The sequence below is a fragment of the Cyanidioschyzon merolae genome, chromosome 4 (genome assembly GCF_000091205.1).
Source record: "Cyanidioschyzon merolae strain 10D DNA, chromosome 4, complete genome".
NCBI classification, from domain to species: Eukaryota; Rhodophyta; class Bangiophyceae; order Cyanidiales; family Cyanidiaceae; genus Cyanidioschyzon; species Cyanidioschyzon merolae.
The window spans coordinates 464,112-490,718 of NC_010130.1; the positions used below are offsets into that span (position 1 = coordinate 464,112).

Below are 26,607 nucleotides of genomic sequence, written 5' to 3' on the forward strand. Positions count from 1 at the left end.
TTTCATATGTTTGCGCCGATGTTCCGCTTGAGTCACCAAGGAAAGGAACACCTGGTTTATTCGTGAGCCACTCGGTTGACCACTTACCACAGCACGCTTCCTCGGCCGCAGACAGGCAAGCGATCTCGGGTATCGATGCGACTTGCTGAAGACAAAGTCGACCACTTGAATAGGTCCAAACCAGCCAGCTGCGGAGAGACTGGTCGGTCCCGTTCAGCCAGGCTTTCTTTGCGTGAGTTTCTGAGGTACACCCCACGCCCACCCTACACTGTTGAAGCTATTTGGCATAACTTGAGCGTCCCAGTTGGACAGCAGAACACCAATAGACACGCGAAATTGAACCACGGCCGGCCGGGTCTCTGTCACGGAAGCTTGACGCGGTGACTGCGCTGGGTCTCCTATGAGGAACCGGTCGGACGACCACGAGCGATCCGTTCCACGATAGCACCGTCTGCCAGGACGTCAACAGCTAAGCGAAGCGTGCGCACGAGCGCATCCAGTCTCTCGTCGAAGCGCTCTAGCTGGGCTTCGAGCACCCGCAGCGCTACCACTGTGCGCTGGTACGCCGCTGCCGCCTGCCGTAGACACTCCGTTTCTCGTTGTAGCTGCTTCTCCCAACTGGCAGGCGATCCCTCCGTCGTCGACGTCTCCGCTGCCATGGAGAACACGCACACACCGACAACGAATGCCTTTTACAAGAAAAAACGTTGCTGCCGCAAGTGGTATAGTAGTGGCGACAAACGCACCGTAGACAAGGAGTCTTCAGCCGACGTGCAGACGCATCTCAGTCTTTCTCGACCGGCCACCCACTACTTCTTCCAACATTTTTTCATATAGTTCGAGTTTGAGAGGTTGTCCAACAAAATTCTATCTCGTCCACTCTGGAAGTCTATTCTCCAGCACCGCACGTCTCCTTATATTGATAGCGGCATTAATGTCTCGGTTCACAAACTCCATCCGTTTCTTGCCATCACTGGATGTACTTAATAATGCGAGTAGTCCACGAACTTTCGCTCTCCTTTCCATTTGCTCCTCCGTCAACGGTCCGTGCTTTGCTATTTCCTCAGGGCTCCGCTAATACTTTTCCATCTCGACCCTCTGAAGTGTACACCCCAGTTCATGGTGTGTATACGATGTTCGGAAGTCATCTACGGGTATCGTAACGAAACGCCGTGCGCACTCCTTGCACGTTTTTGTCGTTGGAGCTGGTGTAATGCCTTTTTTCGACGCCCAGCGCCCTGCTCCATACGCTACTACGAGCCTCTGACTTTCATTCTCCCTCAGGGCGCTCAACTGATTGAAAAAGTTCGAGAACGCCCGCTGCTTCCCACAATACAAATTCATACGCAAACGAGCCCACCGGGGCTTGGTGGATTCTTTCCACAGGGCATCCCAATGAGCAGCGCGAACTTCCATGAACTCCCGAAATGCTTCAAAGTCGGTTCCTCGGCTCGTCACCTCGCTCAAAGCTTCCAGGTGATCCCTCACTCCTGACTTCTAGGTCTCATTTTGTTTCCTCGCATTCATTATACCGGAATCCCGGTAGGATCTCGCTCTCGGGAACTTGAAAACTCGCATGTCTTTATGACGTAAATTGTCGTCGACACTATCTTCCGCACGCTTGGGTACAGCGACGGTTATGATATTTGTGTTTCCGGGGTCCGCGCCAACGACAAAGCCGTTATCGTGCACTTTCTGTGTTGCACGATCCACCTCCTTCTTTTCTCGATGCTTCGCCGCGTCAACGACAAAGCCGTTATCGTGCACTTCGTGTGTCGCAGGATCCTCCTTCTTCGTACCTTCATCCTTCGCCACGGGCGGAGCTGGACGATCTGTCTTTAAGCGCCGATAGTGTACAGACATGGCTACTCCATCGTTTTCGATCATCCCAGTGAATACCTTTCGCTTGCTCACTTTCAGACGTTTGAAATCGACGAAATTCTTCTTCCAGTGCGTCTCCCGGCTTTCGCCGGAGAACTCCTCCCTGCTGACATTGAACTCCGGACTGATCTCCCTCATGATGCCGTAAAGGACGCCTGAATCGATAGTCACGAAATGTGACCTGATGTTGCACATTGGAACCACGTTGAAGCGCTTCCCCATTAGGAAAGCCTTCCGCCTCTCCCACTCTTCATTTGTCTCCTCATTCAGCTTCATTTCCGCCTTGCGTTCCAGCTCTCCGTCCAGCAACACGAAATAGCGCAGGGCGAGGCGATAGTATCTTTCCTTATCTTTTTTCGACTCTGATAGCTTGTCTGTTGGACTCAGCAGCCCCAGTACCGCACGATGCTCTTCTACAACCGCACGGATGACAGAAGCTTCATTCGTGCTCTCGTTTGACGCCTTCTCTCCGACGAATTCGATCTCCTGTTCATGCTTGCGATCGTTCGTGACGCCATTGGTAATCGCCCATTTTCCTTTGCGAGCGATGCCAGGGTACAGCGCAAACACGGCGCGTATCATGAAGCGTTCGAGGTTCATAGTAAAATGGTTCTTCAGGTTCCTGATGTACTTCATCGCTCCGTATGTGTAAATGCACCAGTCAATTTTGTATCGAGTACCGTCGAAGCTCTAAAAGGGATGTTTTTCGTGGAGGGCATGCACTAGCACATTTTCCCTCGGCGCTTCCGCTGTACCAAGCATCAGGTGTCGAATAAAGGTCTTATCGAGAAACCCGTCCGGAATCCCGACCGTTTCCATCTGCGCCACGTCGCGATACATCTCCCTCGCCATATGCATCAGTCCTGAAGACGCCTTGACAATACTCTTGGAGTATGACGCAACACTGTTTTCGATAGCGTCTCGCAGCTTTTCCCTGTACGGATCCTTGATATTTTTAAGAAGACAGACTTTCACCACCTTCTTGTCGCACAGTCGTCTTTCGTGCCGCCTTCGACGCAGAGCGTCCCACTTTCAGTCCTTCTTCTCTTCCTTTTCTTCTGGACTTGGCACTGTTTTTCTGTTTTTTCTGGCAGCCCGCGACACTGGGCCTCCAGGATCATCGACTTGCTTTTCATAACTTCCTTTTTTTTGTTTTTTTTTGGAAAACAACGCTCCCTCCAACGCCTCTGATATAAACAGCGAGGAAAACTTGAATAAACCAAACTGAGGGTTGAAATATAACTGAACTGAAAAGTACACTCTGCTATGACTTTAACGCAAATGCAACTTGTACTTGAGAGCAACACGCTCAAGATCGCGATCCCGTTTCCCTTCAACGACGACATGCGCGTCGTATCTCATGCCTGCCAGATATGGAGGTGCGCGTATCGACCGCGATGCCCCCTGGCACTGTATGGGCCGAGGGGCCCACCATGCGCACCCGGTTCAGTCGGATATCCATGCAGACCCCAACGCACCGCAAGAACACTTGGATGAAATCGATGCAGATTTGGCTGAAGCGACGGTTATGCGAAAACACGCTCGAATCGTTCCCCAGAAATGTAGAAGGCTCCTACCGCCTCAAGCGAACTGTTCGAACAACCATATGGGAACGTAGACACGGAACCAGTCGCGCCAGTAACGCCCGCCTTGACTCTATACCGGAACTACAACCTAGCATACACATGCGAGTACTGGTGGGAGGCGCTGGAGTTCCCGGGACTTGCTCGCGGTATCCAGTGGCTCGCCAAAATCCGCGTTGGTGGTTGCTGACTACCAGCACCTGCGCTAAACCATATAGGAACACTGGAATCGCAGTGGGAATCACACTGTCCCTGCTGTGGAAACGATAAACCCGAGACGCTGACATATTTAGGCTTACAGTGCGCGCGCTGGAAGCAGGAGCGCAGCGAGCTCCTTGAAGGACGGCATCAGCCGGGTATCACCGTGATAGTCGAAGGCCGGACACTCACTTTGAGTGCAGCACTGGCAACTGATGGTCCGCTAACGGAGCCTCAGCGCTCATTCGTGGCCAACAGACTCACGTGCTACCTTCCAAGCGGAAGGTCTAGCGAATCGGACGCGCACACGGGTTTAGTATGCTTTCTGCGCCTATCCACTGTGGTGAGCGTCAAGCACAAACCCGCATTGCCAACCGACAACAACGCGTTCCATGCATGATCACGAAGGAGAGAGACGACTCCCAGAATATATCTTAACGGCCAAGTGTCTCCAGCGTGTCGTGCCGCGAAGGCAAGCTTGCATCCGCAGACCGTCCGAGCACAAACTGACGACGAGACCCGATTCTACGTCGGGTGAAGCACCCCTCGAGCCGACGCCCTCTGTGGTATGGAAAAGCCGTTCTAGCTCGATAAACTCTCTGCCCCAGCGGTTCAAGCGCAAAGGCGGATATGGAACGGCAGGTATTAGGTACCCACGACAGGACGTATGAGACGATCAGTATCTCCAAGAAGAAGTATAGGTAATGTAACTTGGAGGGAGGGGGCTTTATGGATATATTACCGCGCGCTGAAGTAAAACGCAAAACAAAAGAGAACGAAAAGAAAAAGCGCACAATAGGAGAATGCTGGCCCAAGTAAACGTCTTATCAATAGAAAAATTGCCGTCGTTGAAGGGAAACGGGATCGCGATCTTGAGCGTGTTGCTCTCAAGTACAAGTTGCATTTGCGTTAAAGTCATAGCAGAGTGTACTTTTCAGTTCAGTTATATTTCAACCCTCAGTTTGGTTTATTCAAGTTTTCCTCGCTGTTTATATCAGAGGCGTTGGAGGGAGCGTTGTTTTCCAAAAAAAACAAAAAAAAGGAAGTTATGAAAAGCAAGTCGATGATCCTGGAGGCCCAGTGTCGCGGGCTGCCAGAAAAAACAGAAAAACAGTGCCAAGTCCAGAAGAAAAGGAAGAGAAGAAGGACTGAAAGTGGGACGCTCTGCGTCGAAGGCGGCACGAAAGACGACTGTGCGACAAGAAGGTCGTCAAAGTCTGTCTTCTTAAACATATCAAGGATCCGTACAGGGAAAAGCTGCGAGACGCTATCGAAAACAGTGTTGCGTCATACTCCAAGAGTATTGTCAAGGCGTCTTCAGGACTGATGCATATGGCGAGGGAGATGTATCGCGACGTGGCGCAGATGGAAACGGTCGGGATTCCGGACGGGTTTCTCGATAAGACCTTTATTCGACACCTGATGCTTGGTACAGCGGAAGCGCCGAGGGAAAATGTGCTAGTGCATGCCCTCCACGAAAAACATCCCTTTTAGAGCTTCGACGGTACTCGATACAAAATTGACTGGTGCATTTACACATACGGAGCGATGAAGTACATCAGGAACCTGAAGAACCATTTTACTATGAACCTCGAACGCTTCATGATACGCGCCGTGTTTGCGCTGTACCCTGGCATCGCTCGCAAAGGAAAATGGGCGATTACCAATGGCGTCACGAACGATCGCAAGCATGAACAGGAGATCGAATTCGTCGGAGAGAAGGCGTCAAACGAGAGCACGAATGAAGCTTCTGTCATCCGTGCGGTTGTAGAAGAGCACCGTGCGGCACTGGGGCTGCTGAGTCCAACAGACAAGATATCAGAGTCGAAAAAAGATAAGGAAAGATACTATCGCCTCGCCCTGCGCTATTTCGTGTTTCTGGACGGAGAGCTGGAACGCAAGGCGGAAATGAAGCTGAATGAGGAGACAAATGAGGAGTGGGAGAGGCGGAAGGCTTTCCTAATGGGGAAGCGCTTCAACGTGGTTCCAATGTGCAACATCAGGTCACATTTCGTGACTATCGATTCAGGCGTCCTTTACGGCATCATGAGGGAGATCAGTCCCGAGTTCCATGTCAGCAGGGAGGAGTTCTCCGGCGAAAACCGGGAGACGTACTGGAAGAAGAATTTCGTCGATTTCAAACGTCTGAAAGTGAGCAAGCGAAAGGTATTCACTGGGATGATCGAAAGCGATGGAGTAGCCATGTCTGTATAGTATCGGCGCTTGAAGACAGATCGTCCAGCTCCGCCCGTGGCGAAGGATGAAGGTACGAAGAAGGAGGATCCTGCGACACACGAAGTGCACGATAACGGCTTTGTCGTTGACGCGGCGAAGCATCGAGAAAAGAAGGAGGTGGATCGTGCAACACAGAAAGTGCACGATAACGGCTTTGTCGTTGGCGCGGACCCCGGAAACACAAATATCATAACCGTCGCTGTACCCAAGCGTGCGGAAGATAGTGTCGACGACAATTTACGTCATAAAGACAAGCGTCTGCTGATGTTGTCAAGAGCTAGATATTACCGGGAATCCGGTATAATGAATGCGAGGAAGAAAATCGTTTCATGGAATTCAGGAATGAAAGATCACCTGGAAGCTTCGAGCGAGGTTACGAGCCGAGGAGCCGACTTTGAAGCATTTCGGGAGTTCATGGAGGCTCGCGCTGCTCATTGGGATGCCCTGTGGAAAGAATCCACCAAGCCCCGGTGGGCTCGTTTGCGTATGAATTTCTGTTGTGGGAAGCAGCGGGCGTTTTCGAACTTTTTCAATCAGTTGAGCGCCCGGAGGGAGAATGAAAGTCAGAGGCTCGTAGTAGCATACGGAGCAGGGCGCTGGAAGACCCAAAAGGGACTATGCCAGCTCCAACGACAAAAACGTGCAAGGAGTGCGCACGGCGTTTCGTTACGATGCCCGTAGATGACTTCCGAACATCGTATACACACCATGGACTGGGGTGTACACTCCAGAGGGTCCAGATGGAAAAGTATTAGCGGAGCCCTGAGGAAATAGCAAAGCACGGACCTTTGACGGAAGAGCAAATGGAAAGGAGAGCGAAAGTTCGTGGACTACTCGCATTATTAAGTACATCCAGTGATGGCAAGAAACGGATGGAGTTTGTGAACCGAGACATTAATGCCGCTATCAATATAAGGAGACGTGCGGTGCTGGAGAATAGACTTCCAGAGTGGACGAGATAGAATTTTGTTGGACAACCTCTCAAACTCGAACTATATGAAAAAATGTTGGAAGAAGTAGTGGGTGGCCGGTCGAGAAAGACTGAGATGCGTCTGCACGTCGGCTGAAGACTCCTTGTCTACGGTGCGTTTGTCGCCACTACTATACCACTTGCGGCAGCAACGTTTTTCTTTCGAAAGGCGTTCGCTAGCAGCCTTCGATGATGCGTTCTTCGGGAACAGCTGCGTTTTTTTTTCTGATGAAAAAATGGTTAGATTCACTATGGATCCCAGAATTCGGAATGGATAATGGCTTTCGGGAAAGCGTCCACGATGAAGCGCCTACCTTCAAGTTCTATCACGCATACTTCCTCTCGGATATACTGGTCGTTTCGTATATTCTATCGTGCGCCGAGCCTGCCGTGAACACCCGCCGTAGCGCTTATACCACTGAAGCAGATGCCACACGGAGACAGAACGGCTTTGCCATACCACTGAAGGCATCGACTCGAGGCGTGGTTCCTCCGACGTGGGGTCGGAGTACATAATATATCTGGGAGCCTGTAAGCTGCGCAGACAGACGCACTGCCTGTGGCAGCGCGGAGCGATCTACAAGGAGTCCACTGTGACCACGGAGACGCCCAGACGCAGCATCCTGCTCCAAGTCCCCGAATGAAATGCGTTGCGGACGAGTTGTGCAGGTATCGCCACAAAACCTGCCATTGGAGGAAGCATGAAGCACTAGCTAGCCCCGAAGACTCGTCCGGCTCGCGGGACCTTCCGCCTAGAAGGTAAAGTTTCGAAGATGCGGAAACTTTCCCCCTTTTCCATGAGTCATATCAAGGTCGAAAGAAACTGTTATCGAGTTGCTAGTCAGTTGTTAGTTTCTGTTCTTTCGTCTCTAGGAGAAAGCTCGCTGCTCACGGTCGGGCACAACTCGAGGGCCCACCAGTTCGAAAACTGGCTATTGCTGCTGCTGCCCCTATGCAACGCGCTGGAGTGCGCTCGCTCTACAACCTCCTGTCCGCGCCCTTGGCCAAAACTGACCACCTGTGATCAACGCGCGATCGCAGCGTTGTGTGGTTGCGTCGCTTCGCGAGGAAGCGCGCAGGCCCACGACCCGTGTGCGGATGACGCCGACATTGAGATCGCGCTCGCGATGGCGATCGCAAACAGACTTCAGGGCTCGCCGTTGTGCTCGCGACTCTGTTTCGTGAACAAAGCCTGCGCACTTAGCACGCTCATTTTATATCGATTCATTTAGGAGCGCCAGCAGTGATCTAGAAGGAGAATAGAAGCGCTACAATGTTGAGGTGCGACTTTTGTGAGACGACGGAGACGCCATTATGGCGCGCGGGCCCTCGCGGACCCAAGACTCTGTGTAACGCCTGTGGCGTGAAGTGGAAAAAGGGGAAGCTTGATGGCTTCGGTCCCGGTGCCTGTAATGTGCCCAGAACGCACACGGGAAAGAGGCATCCGCGAGCGGTATATGGAAGACCTCGTCGAGCAGGTGCCGTCGCGGATGCGCTGGAACTGCCTTCCCCGGAACGCAGCCTCAGCAAGTTCCGGGGAAGCGTCCGTCCGGGTTGGTATGTGCCGTCCGAACTCGAGTACTCTGGCAGAATTCAACACCCGAGGCGGAGTAGCTCGCCGCCTGAAACACGCTGTGCGTACGTTGACGTTGATCGTGAGGACTCAGCACCGGTCGTGCGAGAGCAGTTTGCGCCCTCTGTTTTCGCACCCAGTATTCCTTGTCGCGGAGAGAGCGCGCCTCTTAATATTGTGCGAAAGGATGCAGGTCGTGGTCCCGGAACACAACATACAACGTTACCGGCGGACCACTTGATTCGTGAGTCGCTGTTCGTTCGCGTCGATAGTGAACGGGCGTTGGCGTCGGACCCCATTGGGTATCCAGCGGCGATACCGTCCTGGGATGACGTCTCCATTGAATCGCTCTCCGAGGATGGTGACGGTGCCGACAACTACCATGACTTGGAGCTGAACCTGCCCGAACAAATGCCTCTGCCCGACGCTGCGCATACAAGTACGCACGTCCTCGGAGGTGAGCATGACTGGCGTCACGCCCAAGGCGCTGCATCTGGGGAAACTGCCTTGCCACTGCCACTGCCGCTGGCACCCGCGAAAGGCTCACTAACGAAAACCATGGAACGTGAGCCTGTGGATGCTGCTACCAAAGGTGTCCGTCTGCTCCTAGATGCAGCGCGGTACGTGGAGTACGCGAGCAGCCCGCTCTCGTCGCAGTGGTCACCCCTGAGATCGGCATCGTCCAGCGCTCCGCCGTATCACCAGGCTGGTACCTCGTCCCCGAACCGTCTCACACCATCCTATCTAACACCAATGGTGCTGGAGAAGGACTGGTAACGCATGTGAGTGGGTATTCGCCTGCCCCGCCGAGCGGATCATTGTCCATGGACGAGGCGTTCGGCGTACGTCATCAGATGTGCAGCGTTTAACGCGAACGACGAGAGCACCTCCCGCGCTTCCGCGAAGGGAAGCATTGTCCACGGACAAGGCGTGTGCGGATGCGTCATCAGTTATGCAGCGCTTTACGGCAACGGTGCGAGCACGTCGCACCCGAGTCCCGTAGGTGCGCCTGTGTCGTGTGCGTTTACGAATGCGCATCCGTGACATTCGTGTCCCGCGTTACCGTCAGACACGCACACACGAAGCGTGTTGCCACTGAGCTGCCGTGCAATAGCGGCACGCTCTTCTAATCTCTAATCCTTAACCTTTTGAAACAACTGAAACTTTCAACCTCATTTCTATTTTACCCACACACGGTCTCCTGACATGAACTACAAATGTGATGTGGTCAAAAGAAGACGCATTCAGTCAGAAATATCGCTGATATGCGAGCGCCGACTTGGTACTAGTGCCGACGCTGTGCGTACCTCGACAGTGGACAGGCAGGGAGGCACACGGAGGTCATGTTGAACACAAATGCCGTGGCGGTATGGTGTTCGACTCCTGCCACCCGCTGGTCTCTTATCGAGGCCGCACTGATGCTGCTTGCCTGTTCGCGTCGTCGGTGCGTGCGCCGAGCGGCGGCAAAGCCTGTGCTTCGTATGTAACTTAGATTGAACGCATACCCGCAGATATCAAGTATGCTAACTCGTTTAACAGTAAAACTCACCGAGTGTCTCTTGAACGAGTGCTGTTCTGTTCATCGCGCTGCGCATGGACTTGTTCTGGGAACGCTGCGTACCGCTCTTGACCACAGACATGCGGCTGTATGGTGCGATACGCAGCGGACATCATCGCAGAGACAGTGTCCTAGATATTGGTAAAAGACAGTGATCACATCGGAGGCAGCTTCTAGTATCGCAGCGCAAGGGCGATGATCGCAGCGGGGGCGCATCCCGCAGGGCAGCACGAAGTTTGACCGAGAAACTGCTGGTGTGTGACTAGCCTCTCTCCGCATACACTCCAGGCCATTAAGCAACGGGTCACGAACACCTGCAAAAACGATCGATTTTAGAGCTGTGCTTGAAGGCCATCGCCCCAGGCCCTGGACACGACTACTCGCAGAACTGCATAACCGGGACCGAAGAGAACCTGCTCCAGCATAATGTTCGGGTCATCGGTGTTTGTTGACAAGTCGGCGGTGGCTCGAGCTGCTCCATCAGTCCGTTCAGGAAGCTTCGCTCGCGACGTGTGTCCCGGGAAGCGATCGAACAGCCCTTCATTACAGAACGTTCACTTCCAGGCTTCCAAACTCGATATCGCGGTGGCAAGAGTGATCAGTGATGTACGTTCCACTGGCGCCGTTCTTGCCCCGTTGGCGCTACCAGCGACACACGAAAAACCACCTGTGGCGTTCTGCAGCAACGCCTGCTGTATCGGAAGTGCATGGCTTTAAACGAACGCGAAGCGTTACCAGGTGAGGTTTCATTGCAGCTCACGGGCTCGATGTTCTCGAGCAGCCTCGAGCCGTACGAGCGATCGCGACGAGCAGTCAAAACGAGACTGTGTTGCCTGGCTGCGAGGGGCGGCGTTCGTTCGGATTCCCTCGTTCAAAACACTACTGAACGCGACTCTGCGTTTACCATCGGACGAAATCGCAGGCATTCGTTGAAGTTTATAAGAATGCTCGATGGGAGCGCATACTCCTGCTCTATTGCCAAGGTGTTCATTGCCCAAGGCGATGGATGCTTTCTTCGCGAGCGCCAACGTCCACAACGAATGCACGTGCGTTTGTTGCGCATCGCCCGAAGCGTAGGTTGTCCCACACGCGGCTGCAGTTCGCAACAAAAATCGCCACAGACCCCTGTCGAACGTCTGTCAGAGAGATGGACTGGAAGCGCCGGCAAAGGCCAGCAGCAATCCCGCATCCGAACGAGACCTGCTAGCTTCATGAGTCTTAGATCAGGAGTCACCACGACGACTTCGGGCAGCGTGACCGCGCTATCCAAGCTTGCCGATGCGTCATCGCGTCAAAAGTGAGCGTCTTTGCTGCACACGATGCTCATGGCTTATGTCTGCAACACATTCGATTAGGACAGCTTCGCAAGCACCAGCTACGCACATCACCACCGCATAACTGCAGTACAATAGGCAGCGAATCGCATGCCAGGCCGCTTATCGACCCAGCTATGCTTCTGTCTACTGCAGAGGCCATGGATCAGAACTCGCTGGAGTCTGGGCAGCGCCTTTGCTGGTGACTGCACCATGCCACTACGGGATCTCCTCGGGGAGCACCGGGGACGCTGCCCCGAACACCCTTTGGATGTAGTCATTATCGAATCCTTGAAAAATTTGCTCACGTTCTGCAGTTGCCTTTGAACTGCCAATGCCAGCCTCTGGCACTGCATGTTCTGAATTGTCCGAAAGCGTGGTGTCTGTAGCGCATGTATGCCGACCAAGCGACAAGTGATGGCGACGAGCGCCGTGCTCACGTAGTGCCGCTTCAATGAGGGCTGGATTGGAACGCTCTTCTTTCTTGAATTTGTTCTTGATTTGTTTTCGGTTTCGATTGGGAAAGAGCTGCTCAATCATAGAATAGTTTTGACCGAAAGCTCGTAGCGCACGATAGAAAAGCGCAGTCTCCTCAGGCGGCCAGCGCTCACAAGAGGCGCGATTCGTGAAGGACGCAATGGTCGCAGCACCGCGGCGAGGCGCTCCAGTATGCGTTTCAACAGAGATGTTCTCGTTCTCTGCTGGACGCTGCTCGCTCGTTATGGCAGTGCGCAGAAGTCTCTGCTGCTCAGCGCGTATCGCTCGACGGTGGCGCTGGACACGGCGCTGCAGATCGCACTCGACCGACGCTGGACCCGAAGCCGCTGACGCCATCGAAGCGTTACCTCCCACCGCACCAGCATGATCTGAATGCTGTTCAGGGTGCACGCTTTCTTGTCCAGCATCAGCGTGCGCATCCGCCACATGCGAAGCGGTGACGACTAACGAGCGCTCATCCAGGACAAGGTTGCCGCGATTATCTAAGCGGACCTGTGGTGCAAGAACGACGGTATCTGCACCAGGGATCCGTCGGTCGAGCCTGTCGGATTGTGTGTCCTCCACGATAGCAGGCGATTCATAGAGTCGTTCAGGAACCAACACATCACGTGTGGCTGGTGCCCCTGATACACCGCCTTGCCTAGGCGATGGGCCCTCGGTCTCTGCGGGTATCTGCAACCCGATGTCTTTCGCAGACGCTTCCGCAACTGTTTCTTCAGAGCCAGGTGAGCAGTGTGCGGTACCCGTACGGTTGTCAGCCTGTCGTCGACGGCGGTCCACAGTTGGAGTGCGGTTGACGGGGCGCTGGCGGCTTCGTACGAGTTCTCGGATCCCTAGAGAGAGAGGATCAACGCTCATGGCTCCCGTATAACTTTTCTCAGCGTCTACTGCGCTTGCATCACTTGGTCGCGAGTGGCCCAGGCTGCTTCCGCCCGTCATTCGCGTGCGTTCAACATCCTGCACGAACCGAGACAACGGCGGAGAGACTAGCAGCCGTGTCATACCGCCCTGTTCAGAGACAGCTTCAGCGTCCAAATAGTCGTCCGAGCCGACATCAACTTCGGGGACGCTGCGTTGACCCGGAACTACGTGACTTGCGACCTCCGAGTGAGGAGCTTCGTTGACTCCCACAGTGCCGCTGGACGGGTGCGTGTTCGGCGACCTTGGGGTCTGCCGCGGCACACGCCGTTGGCGCTTTCGCGAAGCACCCTCTGGCGGTAGTGAGGCTACCAACTCGATATTTTCAGTTGGTGAAGTCGACATGTCACCCTGCAGCTGAAAGCACAGGCGAAACGGCGCTTTCCTGAACCGCTACCAGCCACGTAGATACAGCACTTTGAGCATTGAAAAAGTAAGGCTGCGGGCGCCTGCCGCAGTGCCGGTGCGCTGGCTCTGTTATCCCTTTTTTTCGATGACGAAACGTTTATATGGACCGTGGATCCCAGATTGCTGAATCCATACAGGCTTTCGGGAATGTTTCCATTATGCAGGGCAATACTCCCAAGTTCCGTCACGTATACTTCCTTTCGGATATACTGGTCGTGTTGTACATGCTATCGTTCACAGAGTACCCGCTGTGAGCGCTCGCCGTAGCGCCTTTACCGCTGGTGCGGATGAAGCGCGGAGACGGAACGGCGTTGGTATGCCCATAGACATGTAGGCTCGAGGCATGGTGCACCTGATACGGTGTCGGAGTACGTAGTAATTCTGGGAGCCTGCAAACTGCGTAGACAGACCTACTGCCTGCGGTACCGGGAGGCGATAAACTAGGAGTCCACCGCGACCGGGGTGATATCCAGATGCAGCTTAACTGCCCCTAGTCCTGGAATAAACTGCACTGCGGACGAGTTGCTCAGATCTCACTGAGGCACGAGGCACAGTGGGGAGCAAGAAGCGCAAGCGCGGCAAACTCGTCCGGCTCACGGGACCTTCCGCCTGGAAGGTAAACTAGCGATAATACGGAAACCTTTTCCCCTTTTACCGTCTACGTTAGAGAGGGAAAGAAATCGCTATCTCGTTCCTAGTTCGTGGTTCGTCTCTGTTCTCTTTTCTATCCCACATCAATCTATGATACCGAATCGCAGCTCGAGACGCTTCAGCGGTAGACATGTTCAATACACTTGGTGCGGTGTGCCTGCATGCTAGGGTGCGTTATTCGGATATGAACGTGTGTCTCTTGCACCTCTGGCGGGTATTTTCACGAACGCTACCTGGGGAGGTTTCGAGCACCTGCACGCCACGATGCAGTGTTCCGATACCTGGGTTTACCTTTTGGCACCTCGTGGACGCATTTCCATGCACCCTTCACGGGCAGGTTTCGTGCAATTGCATGCTATGGCGTGGTGCTGGAATGCAAAAACGTGTCATTTGTGTCGTATGTCGGGGCTGTATACACGAGATCTGTTCATGACTGCAGATAAAGCGCGGTTTATGGCTCGCTATGCGATTACGTTCCCGTATCCGGAAGCGTTTGGCGAAAGCCCCGTTCGAACTTCGCTAACAGCGCAGGATGCCCATGACTTGTGTTTGCGGAGAACTCGTTCGTTCTGTCTGTCTCCGCAAGTCTCCCGGCAGATGCATACGAACATGGATTCTTGGCCGCTGCACCATATGGAATTTCCCGACGAATGCACCATCTGATGTAGAGCTCTTCTCGGATCGAGTTTCGCGAACGAGTCGCTCCACGACGTCCCAGACAGCTTTGTACGACTAGAAGAGTGTTGGAGCATCTTGCAGTCCAGAGAGATGTTCCCGTATCATGACCAAGCAACACGGCGCCCTCATGGAGCAAGTCGAAGTGCTCACCTCTAGCGCACGCTCTCCTGTGCGCCCCCTGGTACTTGCAACGCTCGTTCGCTCGAGTCCAGCGATGGATGCTGCTGTCTCACATGTACCTCACAAGCGAATCTCCGCTGCCTTGTCTGGGCGTCTCGAATGCGATGCTCGACGCTTTAGCGCCGAATCGTAGGTGCCAGTCGGGCACCGCCCGGTAATCCGCTCGGACTATGCGTTATGCGTCTCGTCAATCTAAACGAGGACCATTGCAATACGCTTGGAACTGCTGCACGGGTCAAGTGATGTGCCACGGTCAGCGCCGACCTGGGACTCGCTCCAAGCCACTTGTCCGTGTTGCATCGATCAGCGCTCATGCCGTGCACACGATGCTACCCCGAATTCCTATTACACGCTTCATTTGGACGACCAGTGAGCATCCAAACAGCCGCTCACTTCAGGCTCTGGTGAATCCTCCGTACAAGGGGCGCTTGCACGACGATTTCTTTTCGCACTGGAAGAGCGGTCGGCCTCGTGACCCTGTTCGCTCGTTAGTCGACCAGTTGCTCAGGACCAGCACCCATCAGATGTCAACAAGACGTCACCTTCAGGGAATACCAAGCCCGTAGACCAACACATTCTGCAGGGAGTACCGAGCGCAGAGTATTTCTGATTAAAGCTTGCCTTACAAATGCCCAATGCATAGCTTCGTTGTATGAGGACACCAGCTTCTGCAAGGCGTGCTCCAGTCAGAAAGATTCTGCTTTGGGTACGCCATACACAAAAGCCCACTGCATAGCTTCATCCTACAAGAAGGGCTGTCACGACGGCCTTGCGTCTGTTCTGGCAGCAGCGTCGGGTGCGCAACGTTGCGTCGTGGTGCGGTAGGGCCGCAAAGAACAGCAACGAAGGCTGTGCTTGGGGGGTTTTTTATCCCGGCAAAGAGCTCTTTTCGAGATTGGAATATGGCCTCTCCTCCAGTGACTGACTGGGCTGAGGATGAGGTGGAAGGGTTCGGAAGAAGCTATGAGGAAAGGCGAGGTCTATGGATGGGCGTTGGTGCGAAGTCACGTGGCGAGACCGTTGCTGGGCGTTCGGGCGTCGCTACAGACGTTCATCTGGCACCGGAGCGCTCGTCCCAGTCTCATGGGGAGCACGCTTCTGTCCATGCCGCTGAAAGCACTGAGATCAAGCATAGCACTGTTCGTTCCACGCTTCCAGGATCTGCAAAAGTGGCAAGCGCACGTAAGGATCCCGGCAGCGCGCACCAGAGGGAGGGAAGAGCTGCGTCTTCCTGCCCACAGGAGGGCAGGAAGACGCGCTCGCCTGCACGGACGGGTATGCGGCAAGGTCTCGACGAAGCCTTTGGGCGTATATCCGTGCGCGCGGAATCACTGAATCCTCAACCCGCCGCAACAAAGAATGAAACAACAAACGGCGCACAGCAGGGAGCGCCTCCCGAGCCTGACGTCACGGAAGTGGATGCCTTGAATGCCCGCATCGTGAAGAATGCTCGAGACGAGGCCGAAGGGACCGAGCAGCTTCTGCGTGAAGACAGGGAGCGAGAGACGCGCTCGAGGCGTTTGTTTCCCACCGAGCCTCCCTACAGAGCGTACGTTGGTCACGTACCCGCTGGGGTCCAGGAGGATCAGATCCGACAACTGTTCCATGGTTGCCAAATCAGTCGTATCCGATTTCTGCGTCGAGCGCCTCTGGCACCGGAAAGCGGTAGCAAGGACCCAGGTGGAAACGCATCAGAGCTGGACTCGGGCACAAGCACGAAACACACAGTCGTCCGCGCTGCATTTGTGGATTTTGCAAACGCGGAATCCCTTTCCGATGCGCTGAAACGTCACGGCACCCTAATCGACGAATGTGCAGTTGTTGTGGACATTGCGCAATACGCCGGGAACCCAGCAACAGCGGATGCTTCTGGCTCAACGCGCACTGCACACAGAGGGCGGCATTCGTATCGAACACCCTCAGCAGCGCCTTCGGAACGTGTGGACTCGCGGTTTGCAGGCCAGCACCGACGGGGAAACGCGCCCACCATACCTTTGAAAGGCGCAGCACTTGGGCATCATGTGAACGGCACTGGACGCACCGGAGCCAGCGCCCAAGGATCGCGGAGAGCTCGGGCCTCGCGTCAGGGATGGGTGCACGTAACAGACGGTCTCCGCCCGCAGATACTCAGAGAGCAGGACGGGAAGGCTTCTGCAGCACCTGACAAATCCAGTGGGTCCATATTGGCCCGGAACGACTTTGCAGTGCTGGCCTCGCTTGATTCGAGTTTGTCTGACGACGATGAATGAAACAAACGACGCCGTACCTCGCTAGATTCTGTGCATGGCGGTGGACCGCAGCATGCTACTGGTGCCGCGCGGTGCTGGCGAACGCTCCGATGTCGTCGTTAGTCGTTGTCGTTGGAGCAGCAGCTGCGAGGCGCGCAGCGGAAGCAAAACCCGTGGATGCTTCTTGCCCATTTTACTGGATAAAGCAGGAATAGAAGATCATGCATCGGGCACCGCATGCCCCGAGTTTCTTGTTCGAGTCCCAAAGTCCGCCGGCACGCTGCGCATGTCCATTGTATTGCGGCACAAGTGAGCTTGCATCCTCATCCACGCCTTGAATCAAACAATGGTTATCATGTTGCAACGGGTTCACAACATGCGTATCACGTACACCACCAGTGTCGCAGATTCGAAAAGAGACGAACGGCAAGAGGCGTGCCCGCTTCCGCGACTCCAGTTGCGCACCTATACACTGCTGTATAGGAAATGCGGGAATTGTAAAGTATTCTATCCCAGCTGCTGGCTAGCGTCCTCTATCGATCGTGCCAATGTATCGATCTCAGTGTCTGTCCAGAGACCAGCCAGTTCAGCGGCATCCGCGCTATACCATCGTGCGAGACGCATCGACCGGGATGGATTCAAGCCCGGAGAGCGCACTGGATGCCTAAAAGAAATCATCGAGTAGACAAATTGAATCGAGGATAGCGGTCTTTGTTCTAACAAAATAAAATGGCGAGAGAACCCGACCTGTACAGAGCAGTCTGCATCCGGGCCAGAAAAGGCATACGCATCCCAGCCTGCAGTGTCGTGCATTTCCGATAATCCGAATTACACATAGAGCAGTCTGCATCCCGACCAGAAAAGGCATACGCATCCCAGCCTGCAGTGTCGTGCATTTCCGATAATCCGAATTACACATAGAGCAGTCTGCATCCGGGCCAGAAAAGGCATACGCATCCCAGCCTGCAGTGTCGTGCATTTCCGATAATCCGAATTACACATAGAGCAGTCTGCATCCCGACCAGAAAAGGCATACGCATCCCAGCCTGCAGTGTCGTGCATTTCCGATAATCCGAATTACACATAGAGCAGTCTGCATCCGGGCCAGAAAAGGCATACGCATCCCAGCCTGCAGTGTCGTGCATTTCCGATAATCCGAATTACACATAGAGCAGTCTGCATCCCGACCAGAAAAGGCATACGCATCCCAGCCGGCAGTGTCGTGCATTTCCGATAATCCGAATTACACATAGAGCAGTCTGCATCCCGACCAGAAAAGGCATACGCATCCCAGCCTGCAGTGTCGTGCATTTCCGATAATCCGAATTACACATAGAGCAGTCTGCATCCCGACCAGAAAAGGCATACGCATCCCAGCCTGCAGTGTCGTGCATTTCCGATAATCCGAATTACACATAGAGCAGTCTGCATCCGGGCCAGAAAAAGCATACGCATCCCAGCCTGCAGTGTCGTGCTTTTCCGATAATCCGAATTACACATAGAGCAGTCTGCATCCGGGCCAGAAAAAGCATACACATCCCAGCCTGCAGTGTCGTGCATTTGCAATGGAGTCACAGGGGCGCTGCCTATGATAGGGAGTGGGGCGCGTTCGTGGAGCATCCGCGAGGAAATGTTGAGCGCTTCTATTCGCTTTTTTATGGGTGCGCTTCTCAGGGCCCACCATATCGGACACAATCGTAGAGTGGTGAGGGCCTTTTGGAGTCGTCGTTGATGTCGACCTCTCCGATCCTTTTGAAACTGGTCATCCTGGGTGACTCTGGAGTAGGCAAGACTTCGTGTCTGGAGCGTTTCGTTAATCGACGCTTCTCGCTGCAGTACAAGGCCACCATCGGAGCCGATTTTTTAACGAAAGAACTGGAACTTTTTGACGATAGCCCCTGCGACGAAGGCGTCACTGCTCCCAAAGAAAAAACAGGAACGTCGGAGCCTGGAGGCGCTGGTGTAGCGACTTGCGAGTTCAGCACCGAAGCGTGCGGAAGAAGACGGCAAGTGTGTCTGCAAATCTGGGATACGGCCGGACAAGAACGATACCAGTCACTTGGTGCTGCATTCTATCGTGGTGCAGACGGTTGCGCCCTCATGTTCGACTTTAGCGAGGCCAGTTCGCTCGCGAGTGTAACGTCGTGGCGCGAAGAGTTTCTGTTGCTAGCGGCACCACCAGCTGCGTCTACGTTTCCATTTGTGCTTCTGGGAAACAAGGTCGACCTTGTGCGCTCCCAAACATCGGTATACGAAGCCACTCGCGAGCATGCGCTTTCGTGGTGTGCCGCTCATCACGCGATACCATTTTTTGAGACCAGCGCTCTCGAGAATACGGGCATTGACCGAGCCATGACGACGCTGGCGCGAACAGCGCTTCTCTATCACGAACAGGTGCACAAAGCAGCCGGCTATGAACCAGATGCCATTCTCGATTCCCTGCAAAACAACCGGGCGGCAGCGAATAACTGCGCGTGTTAGTATCCTTTCCGCTGTCATTCGCGTGTGTATTTGTGTCTTCTGCACAGTCATTGCGCCACTTGATGGATCCACTTAGGGCGCAGAGACGCTAAATTGCTCACAGTGCTCGCGAATGATGTACTGGCAGCAGCTGTGCGGGGCACAAGACGCCGCAGGTGTTCATCCTACTCATTAGGTGACTGGAGGCACCTTTACTGCTTGTTCGGCGGATGTTGCTGGGCGATTCCTACTGGTTAGTAGCACCTCACCTTATTCGCTACGAGATGCAGATCAAAAATTGCCCAGATCAGTGAGTATGCTTCTCTAAATTGCCCCTAGAACGTTGTTCGATTGCAGCGGCATCGCTTCGAGTGCAACACACGTTTGCCCCTGTGTTCGTTGGCGACGTTTGTGTCTCTCGATCAGCACTGGTATTGAGAGTGAGTGAATGCATTGGTACCATTCAGGATGCATCCATGGCGAGCGATACTCAACCTGAAGGGCGCGTGTAGATGAACGAATATGCTGCATTTTTGTGTATGGAGTCGCGTACGTTCTCCCATTGGTAGTCACAGGTCAGATGGTGGCCCGTAAGTGCCTTAATGGATGGAATGTGCATCGGATTTGGTTTTAGAGTTGACGCCCAAACGCATGTGGCGAATTCGTTCTATCTCTCTGTGCTGATCGCGGAGCAGCGCATCCAGCGTCACAACAAGCGCCTACGGCAAGCTCGGCACCTAAAGAGTCGTTAGTCTTGCAGGCTGCGCGCTGCCAGTGATCGTATTTGCCGCGCTTTGCATGGCTCAGTTGAAGCACCACCTGCTCACGGCACGAGTGAGCGCAAGCGTGTCACCCGATCAGCTTCTGGAGATTGGTAGGCATAGGAGGCGCCGACGGGTCCTGCTCTGCATATGCAGGTTACCTTAGCCCGAGCGATGACCACTTACGAGACGCCGTCATGTGTGCGGAGGATCGTTCGCAAAGCGGTTGCCTTCCAAAGCATGCGCATTTGTTTGTGGTACGCTATTTGGCAACAACATGCTGCGCCCATGTTCGGCACCGATCTGCGGCAGCGATGCACTCGAGTCCCAAAATCCCATGGATGCTCGCTGCGGTCAAAGTCGTATCGACCGCACGTCCAGGGGCCTCTTGTACATAAGTGAATATTCGCCCTCGGATTGCAGCACAAGCATTCGGTGTGATCGAACTGAGGGCCATTTCATGACATCTGTCCAGAACCAAACCTGAGAGCGAGTTTGCGCCTGATCATCCCGCATTCGCAATCAACGGGAATGCGAGCGTCTGCGTTTCGTTCCGAACTCGCCTTTGTATTCCATTTTGATGATCGCCGCTGCGACGCACAGAGCTTCAGGAGCTACAAGGACCTGAGCCTTGGTCCTCGTTGGCCCGATATGATAACACTGCGATGCGTTGCGTAATCCATTTGTACTGGGTGCTCGCAAGGCATCGCAGCCGGATGCCTGGAGGCCGTGCGTCTCGTGCACCTGACCGAATCCCGCGCCGAGTTGGCCACGGAGGCATCTGCAGCATTGCTTCCCGAATCACACCTGCTAATATTCATCGGATAAATCGTGCTCCGTACGAGACGCTCTCTCCTTGCCCGTGTTTCTCCACGCGCACAACCCGAGGAATGCGATGCTGGTGAACGGTTCCCACCGGGAACTCGTATACGGAGACGAGTTTCGCGAGTCAGTCAGGGCAACTGCTGTTGACGAACCTTAAGTTTGCCGCGGTGGCCCTTGTGTTCTCAACATCTGCATCGACACCAGCATGCAACATGTCCACGACGATCGCACATCGTTCCAGCGCGATGCAGCAACATAGGAAAAGCGCCCAAGTTCTAACCGTCGCTTTAGATTAAGAACGAACGCTGAACTGCTCGCACTATCCCAGATTTTTGATTTATGGCCTTATTCTTTTAAATATACGTTCTCTGCGTTCCAAATGTAGTGATGAGGGCTACGGTACTCAAACGTCGATTTACGCGTCTCGAGCATGCTTACGGATCGGCACCTTTGACATTTTGCGCCAAGAATCTGTGACGAAACTGGAATCAAGATGATTCGCGATGTCGTCGAGCCAGGGTCCGTAAAACAGCCGGTATCTTTATCCGATTCAGAAGCAGAACCCTACACTCTTCTCCATTCCACGTATTTGGCATGCTCTTATCGCGTATCCTCCAAGTTTTCGATCGTTCTGTTTCAAGTCAACTCGTGCGCGGAAATTCGCGCCCCTCGGCTTGTTACGGGAAAATACTCAGCGTCGTTCCTTGACGAATCCCTCCCAAGCTTATGCCAAATCTTCACTAAATTTGTCACGTCTAGTCAGCGACGCAGCTCGATGGACGAATTTGTCTCTCATTGTGGCCATGGACGAGCCAGCATACCAGAGTAGCACCACGACGGCTCTCACGGGAGATGCTCACAGAGGCTCCGATCTCTTCTATTCGCACGGAAAAAGGTTTTGGAATCGAACTGTAGGATTCGTATCGATCACTCGCCATTGGGGCATGCGTCACCGCTTGGATCAAACGGAGCATTGACGATTCGAAGCTTCTCGTCTTGATGTCCAGTATGGGTCTCCTACTCGTGCTACTTTCATCATAGAGAACATTGCGTTCCTGAAATCATCCGCCGAACGGAATGCGCAGTGCACGCACGTGCGACGCAGCGCGTACTTGCCGATGAGATTGCTCACAACAATTCCGTGATCGGACAGTACAGACCGGACGCGGACACGCACCCAGCCATCCATAGGAGAGTTTGAGACACGTCAAGGCCGTGTACCGTGCGGTGAAGAATGCCTCCAGGCACCAGAGGACGTCCCTCAAAACAGAAGTTTGTACCGCCGATTTGACGACACTCGAGCACATGCAGGTGTCACTGCGACGAGCGGCACACCGAGCCTGTGCACAAAGCACACATCAATTGAAAAACAAAGTCTAGATCGCAACTTCCGTCTATCCATGCTGGGCAACAGTAGCAGCTGGAAGCAGCGTCATGGGGCTCTGCACCCTGCTGTTACCACCCTTCGGCTGCTGATTAAGGTTTCTGGCAGAACGGAAAGACTGGAGCACTCAAAGTCCGAGATGTGAGAGTGAGGTGAAGGAACCATTCGCAGAGAAAACCCACATAGGCTGCTGTCCAAGAAACTGGTACGAGACTCAAACTTGGGCATGCTTTCCCGAAGAAAGTGCATCGACGATTGGCCTCCCGGGGGAATGCGCTGAGGCGTGCGGCGCGCACGCATCAGCGCCCTCGTGACGCGCATCCGTGCGCAACACCGCGCCAACGCCCGCCATTCGTTCGGCGCACTGCCTCTGCGCAGCAGCAGCGGCGATGAGCAGCAGCAGCAGCAGCAGCTCCAGGAACAGATTAGGCCTCTAGAGCGCTTGCGCTGCGTTTCGTTGATTCGCGTGTGGCGGGTCTTACGAGCCGGTCGTATTGTTCTCCTTGCCTGGTAGTATATTCTAGGTAGGCAAGGCTGTGATCTTTCGTTTGAGACCTATCAAAGGAACAGATCGGTGATACGAAGAGAAGAGAAAGCACCAGCGGTACGATCACAGTTGATCGCTAGCACCGACTTTACCAGCGTGACAGATATTTGCGGGGTGGGTACGAAAACGGACGCCACACGAGCAACGTGGACGGATCAATCACTAGCATGCCATTCGAACGGAAACATCGCACAGCATCATTTCAGGATCTGGCGGTGGGCGTTGTCTCACCGCCGGAAATGCGGCCGCAGCCGCTGGCTGTGAGTGGATCCACTACTCCCGTCGGAGTCGAGAGTCTGAGCAAAGTCTTGGGAACGATCGAGCTGAGTCCGGAGGAGGAGGAACGTCGCCGGCAGCTGCTCTGGTCGCTTATGTCATCGTACCTGGCACGCGACGTTTCATCCATTCAGAAGTACATCGTGAACCATCTGGAGTATTCACTGGCGCGGACCAGGTACAACTTCGATCGCTCTGGTGCGTACTACGCGACGGCGCTTTCCGTGAGGGATCGCCTGATCGAAGCATGGAATGATACACAGCAGTATTTTACGGAGAAAGATTGTCGTCGCATGTACTACTTATCTTTGGAGTTTCTCATGGGTCGTTTCCTTGACAATGCGCTGATCAACCTGGGACTTCGAGAGCAGTACAGGGAGGCGCTCATCGAGCTTGGCTTTGACCTGGACGAGGTGGAAGCCGAGGAGCGAGAGCCAGGACTCGGTAACGGTGGCCTCGGAAGGCTCGCCGCCTGTTTCCTTGACTCGGTGGCAACGCTAAACTACCCAGGCTGGGGCTACGGTATTCGTTATCGCTACGGCATGTTCGAGCAGCGGATCAAGAACGGGTATCAAATTGAGTTGCCAGACTTTTGGTTGACGCGCGGTAATCCCTTCGAGATTGAGCGCCTCGATGTGACCTATCCCGTGTATTTTGGAGGCAGCGTGAGTCAGTTCACTGACAATAAGGGAAACTTGCGCTTCAAATGGGAGCCAGCCGAGGCCGTGTTGGCGGTGGCATTCGATGTTCCTGTGCCCGGGTATGATACATACAATTGCATCAATCTGCGCTTGTGGGACAGTAAGCCTGCGCGTGAGTTCGATCTTAGCTCTTTCAACGTTGGCGACTATTATAAGATTCTTGAAATGCGGCAGACGAGTGAGACGCTCTCCGCCGTCCTGTACCCGAACGATAGCACTGAAGCAGGCAAGGAGCTGCGCCTCAAGCAACAGTATTTCTTCGTTTCGGCGACGCTGCAGGACATCATTCGGAGGTTCCTGAAGAAGGACCGACCACTCACGCAACTTGCCGAAAAAGTGTGCATTCAGCTGAACGACACGCATCCGACGATCGGGATTGTTGAAATGATGCGCCTTCTCCTGGACGAGTACGCATTGGGCTGGACGGATGCGTGGAAAACCGTCAAAGCGGTGTTCTCGTACACGAATCACACGGTGCTGCCGGAGGCCTTGGAAAAGTGGCCTGTGCCACTCATGGAACGGCTCTTGCCTCGCCACATGCAGCTCATCTTCGAAATCAACTTTCGTCATCTCCAGGAGTATGCTCGTCTAAGCAACAACGATGGCCATCTGTTGGAGCGAGTGAGCATCATCGAGGAGGGTTTTCCAAAAATGGTGCGCATGGCCCAGCTGGCCGTCGTTGGCTCACATACTGTCAATGGTGTCGCGGAAATACACTCGGAACTCGTGCGAACCCGTCTCTTCCCTGATTTTAACCGCTTCGAGCCGAAAAAGTTTGTGAACATCACAAACGGTGTGACCCCTCGACGCTGGATACTGGAAGCAAATCCCGCCTTGAGTGCGGTGTTTTCCCGCTGGACGGAGAGCGATGAATGGATTTTGGATTTGAACCAGATCCGCCAGTTGGAACAGTACGCCGAGAACCCTGACCTGCAACGGGAATTTTTCGAAGCCAAAAAGGAAAATAAGCGGCGTCTCGCTGAATACATTCGAGAAAAGAATGGCGTCCACGTGGATGTGAATGCCCTCTTCGACATCCAGGTCAAGCGAATTCACGAGTACAAGCGCCAGTTGTTGAATATTCTCGGTGTGATTGCGCGCTACAATTTGATCAAGTCGGGCAAGCGTGATCTCGTGCCGCGGGTCTTCATCTTCGGAGGCAAAGCAGCGGCTGGTTACGCACAAGCCAAGCGCATCATTCGTCTCATTAATGGTGTAGCAGACGTGGTCAACAATGATCCAGATGTTGGCGACCTCCTGAAAGTTGTATTTCTCGAAAACTACAGCGTGTCTCTTGCCGAGATCATCATTCCGGCGAGCGACATTAGCGAGCATATATCGACTGCCGGCATGGAGGCGTCAGGAACGAGCAACATGAAGTTTGTGATGAACGGCGGTCTCATCATCGGCACTATGGACGGAGCGAACATTGAAATCCGAGAAGAAATCGGGCCGGAGAACATCTTTATTTTCGGTCTGTTGGCTCAAGAAGTTGACCAGGCGCGCAATGAACTCAAGTACCATGGCTGGAAATGTACCGATGGGCGCTTCCAGAACGCACTGGGTCAGCTCAGTCGCGGTATGTACTGCGGTCAAGACACTTTTCAGGAAATTGTACGAGCCCTCGATCCAGCCAACGACTACTACCTGATCAGTCGCGACTTTACCTCGTATATGGAAGCCCAGGATCGCGTCGACGCTGCCTATAGGGACCAGCGCTCGTGGCTGGCTAAGTGTATTGTGAGCACGGCTCGCATGGGTAAGTTCAGTTCTGATCGCAGTATCCATGAGTACGCGGAGCGCATTTGGCGCATTGAGCCATGTGCCTATACACCGTCCAGCATCACATACAAGGAACCAGTTGAGGGTGTCTCAGAGCCCACCGCAGACGGTACAGCGCCGAAGACGACGCTCCGAGGAACGTAAACATCAAGTCCCGAGGGTGACGCGGAAACCGCTCAGCGACCAAGCGACTCGAGCTCGCCACCTCGTCGCGTGGTCTCGTCGATGACCTCCTTCATCGCTACCAAGTAGTTCACGCGACGCAACTTGCGCAGATCTTTTCTCAGAAGAAACCTCAGGTCACTCACATCGGGGTACTTTCGGCCACGCGTGTTCGCAACTTCAACACAGCGCTGCACGACAGCGGTGAGGTACGTCCGCAACAAGTCCTCGACAAGCTCAGCCGTATCACGCCGCGGCTGCCGCGCATCCCCGAAACCGTACAGCATCTGGCGAATTTCATTCTGGAATAAGCGCTTCGAAGCGTCTTCTTCGGGGTCGTTCGCGAAAAAAGCATCCCAGTCGTTTCCATCGCTGGACTGCATCGCACTCGCCGACTCGGTTCCTAGCACGAGGCCGCTGCCTAGACAACGCGACGTACGCAGATACTGTAAGCAATAATAGTGCTGATGCTGCCACTAACGAACCTCGAGCGCGTGTCAGGGCGCATACACGTCGTTAACGTACCGCGGTGGCAGGCACGGCGAGCTTGGCGTATGCGCGATACGTAAATACATGCTGCGTTGGATAGCGACTCTGCTGCCGCATGGCGACGCTTTCATCAGATGCGGCGCTGCTGGGAAGAAGGCCGTATCCGGTGCATCTGGATGGTAGTTTTGTATAATAATAGGCTTAAATGTCGTTGCGTTCAAAGGATGTGCAATCTTTCTGGAAGAAATGGAATATATGGGACAAAAAAGTACGGAAGGAAAAGCATCTTTAGGTCCATATATGAATAGATTGGACACTGCATTTCCTGGGTCCAATAACGCCATCGAA

General features: G+C 54.0%; 6 protein-coding genes and 1 non-coding gene across 7 annotated transcripts, besides 3 other annotated features; 4 read left to right on the forward strand and 3 right to left on the reverse strand.

Moving 5' to 3' along the window:
• Positions 1-741: part of a sequence feature (possible transcribed region) that runs on past the window's edge.
• Positions 697-3,942: a sequence feature (repetitive element).
• Positions 3,784-7,727: a sequence feature (repetitive element).
• Positions 6,121-7,797, reverse strand: CYME_CMD179T. The gene has a single exon (XR_002461237.1). It is a non-coding gene; the product is annotated as a hypothetical transcript (transcript).
• Positions 7,798-8,140: 343 nt separating this feature from the next.
• CYME_CMD180C (GATA transcription factor) lies at positions 8,141-9,217 on the forward strand (the record flags this gene model as incomplete). Its single annotated transcript, XM_005535462.1, has 1 exon — positions 8,141-9,217. The coding sequence occupies one exon, from the start codon at positions 8,141-8,143 to the stop codon at positions 9,215-9,217; it is 1,077 nt and encodes a 358-aa protein (XP_005535519.1).
• A 2,313-nt stretch (positions 9,218-11,530) lies between these two features.
• On the reverse strand, positions 11,531-13,072 carry CYME_CMD181C (similar to RNA polymerase III transcription factor IIIB chain B''; the record flags this gene model as incomplete). Its single annotated transcript, XM_005535463.1, has 1 exon — positions 11,531-13,072. One exon carries the CDS (start codon positions 13,070-13,072, stop codon positions 11,531-11,533), a length of 1,542 nt encoding a protein of 513 aa, XP_005535520.1.
• Positions 13,073-15,546: 2,474 nt separating this feature from the next.
• Positions 15,547-16,893, forward strand: CYME_CMD182C (hypothetical protein; the record flags this gene model as incomplete). Its single annotated transcript, XM_005535464.1, has 1 exon — positions 15,547-16,893. One exon carries the CDS (start codon positions 15,547-15,549, stop codon positions 16,891-16,893), a length of 1,347 nt encoding a protein of 448 aa, XP_005535521.1.
• Positions 16,894-18,603: 1,710 nt separating this feature from the next.
• Positions 18,604-19,353, forward strand: CYME_CMD183C (small GTP-binding protein of Rab family; the record flags this gene model as incomplete). Its single annotated transcript, XM_005535465.1, has 1 exon — positions 18,604-19,353. The coding sequence occupies one exon, from the start codon at positions 18,604-18,606 to the stop codon at positions 19,351-19,353; it is 750 nt and encodes a 249-aa protein (XP_005535522.1).
• Positions 19,354-23,016: 3,663 nt separating this feature from the next.
• CYME_CMD184C (glycogen phosphorylase) lies at positions 23,017-25,752 on the forward strand (the record flags this gene model as incomplete). The annotated part of the gene is made up of 1 exon (XM_005535466.1): positions 23,017-25,752. One exon carries the CDS (start codon positions 23,017-23,019, stop codon positions 25,750-25,752), a length of 2,736 nt encoding a protein of 911 aa, XP_005535523.1.
• A 32-nt stretch (positions 25,753-25,784) lies between these two features.
• Positions 25,785-26,153, reverse strand: CYME_CMD185C (TATA-box binding protein-associated factor 13; the record flags this gene model as incomplete). The annotated part of the gene is made up of 1 exon (XM_005535467.1): positions 25,785-26,153. The coding sequence occupies one exon, from the start codon at positions 26,151-26,153 to the stop codon at positions 25,785-25,787; it is 369 nt and encodes a 122-aa protein (XP_005535524.1).
• Positions 26,154-26,607: the final 454 nt, after the last annotated feature.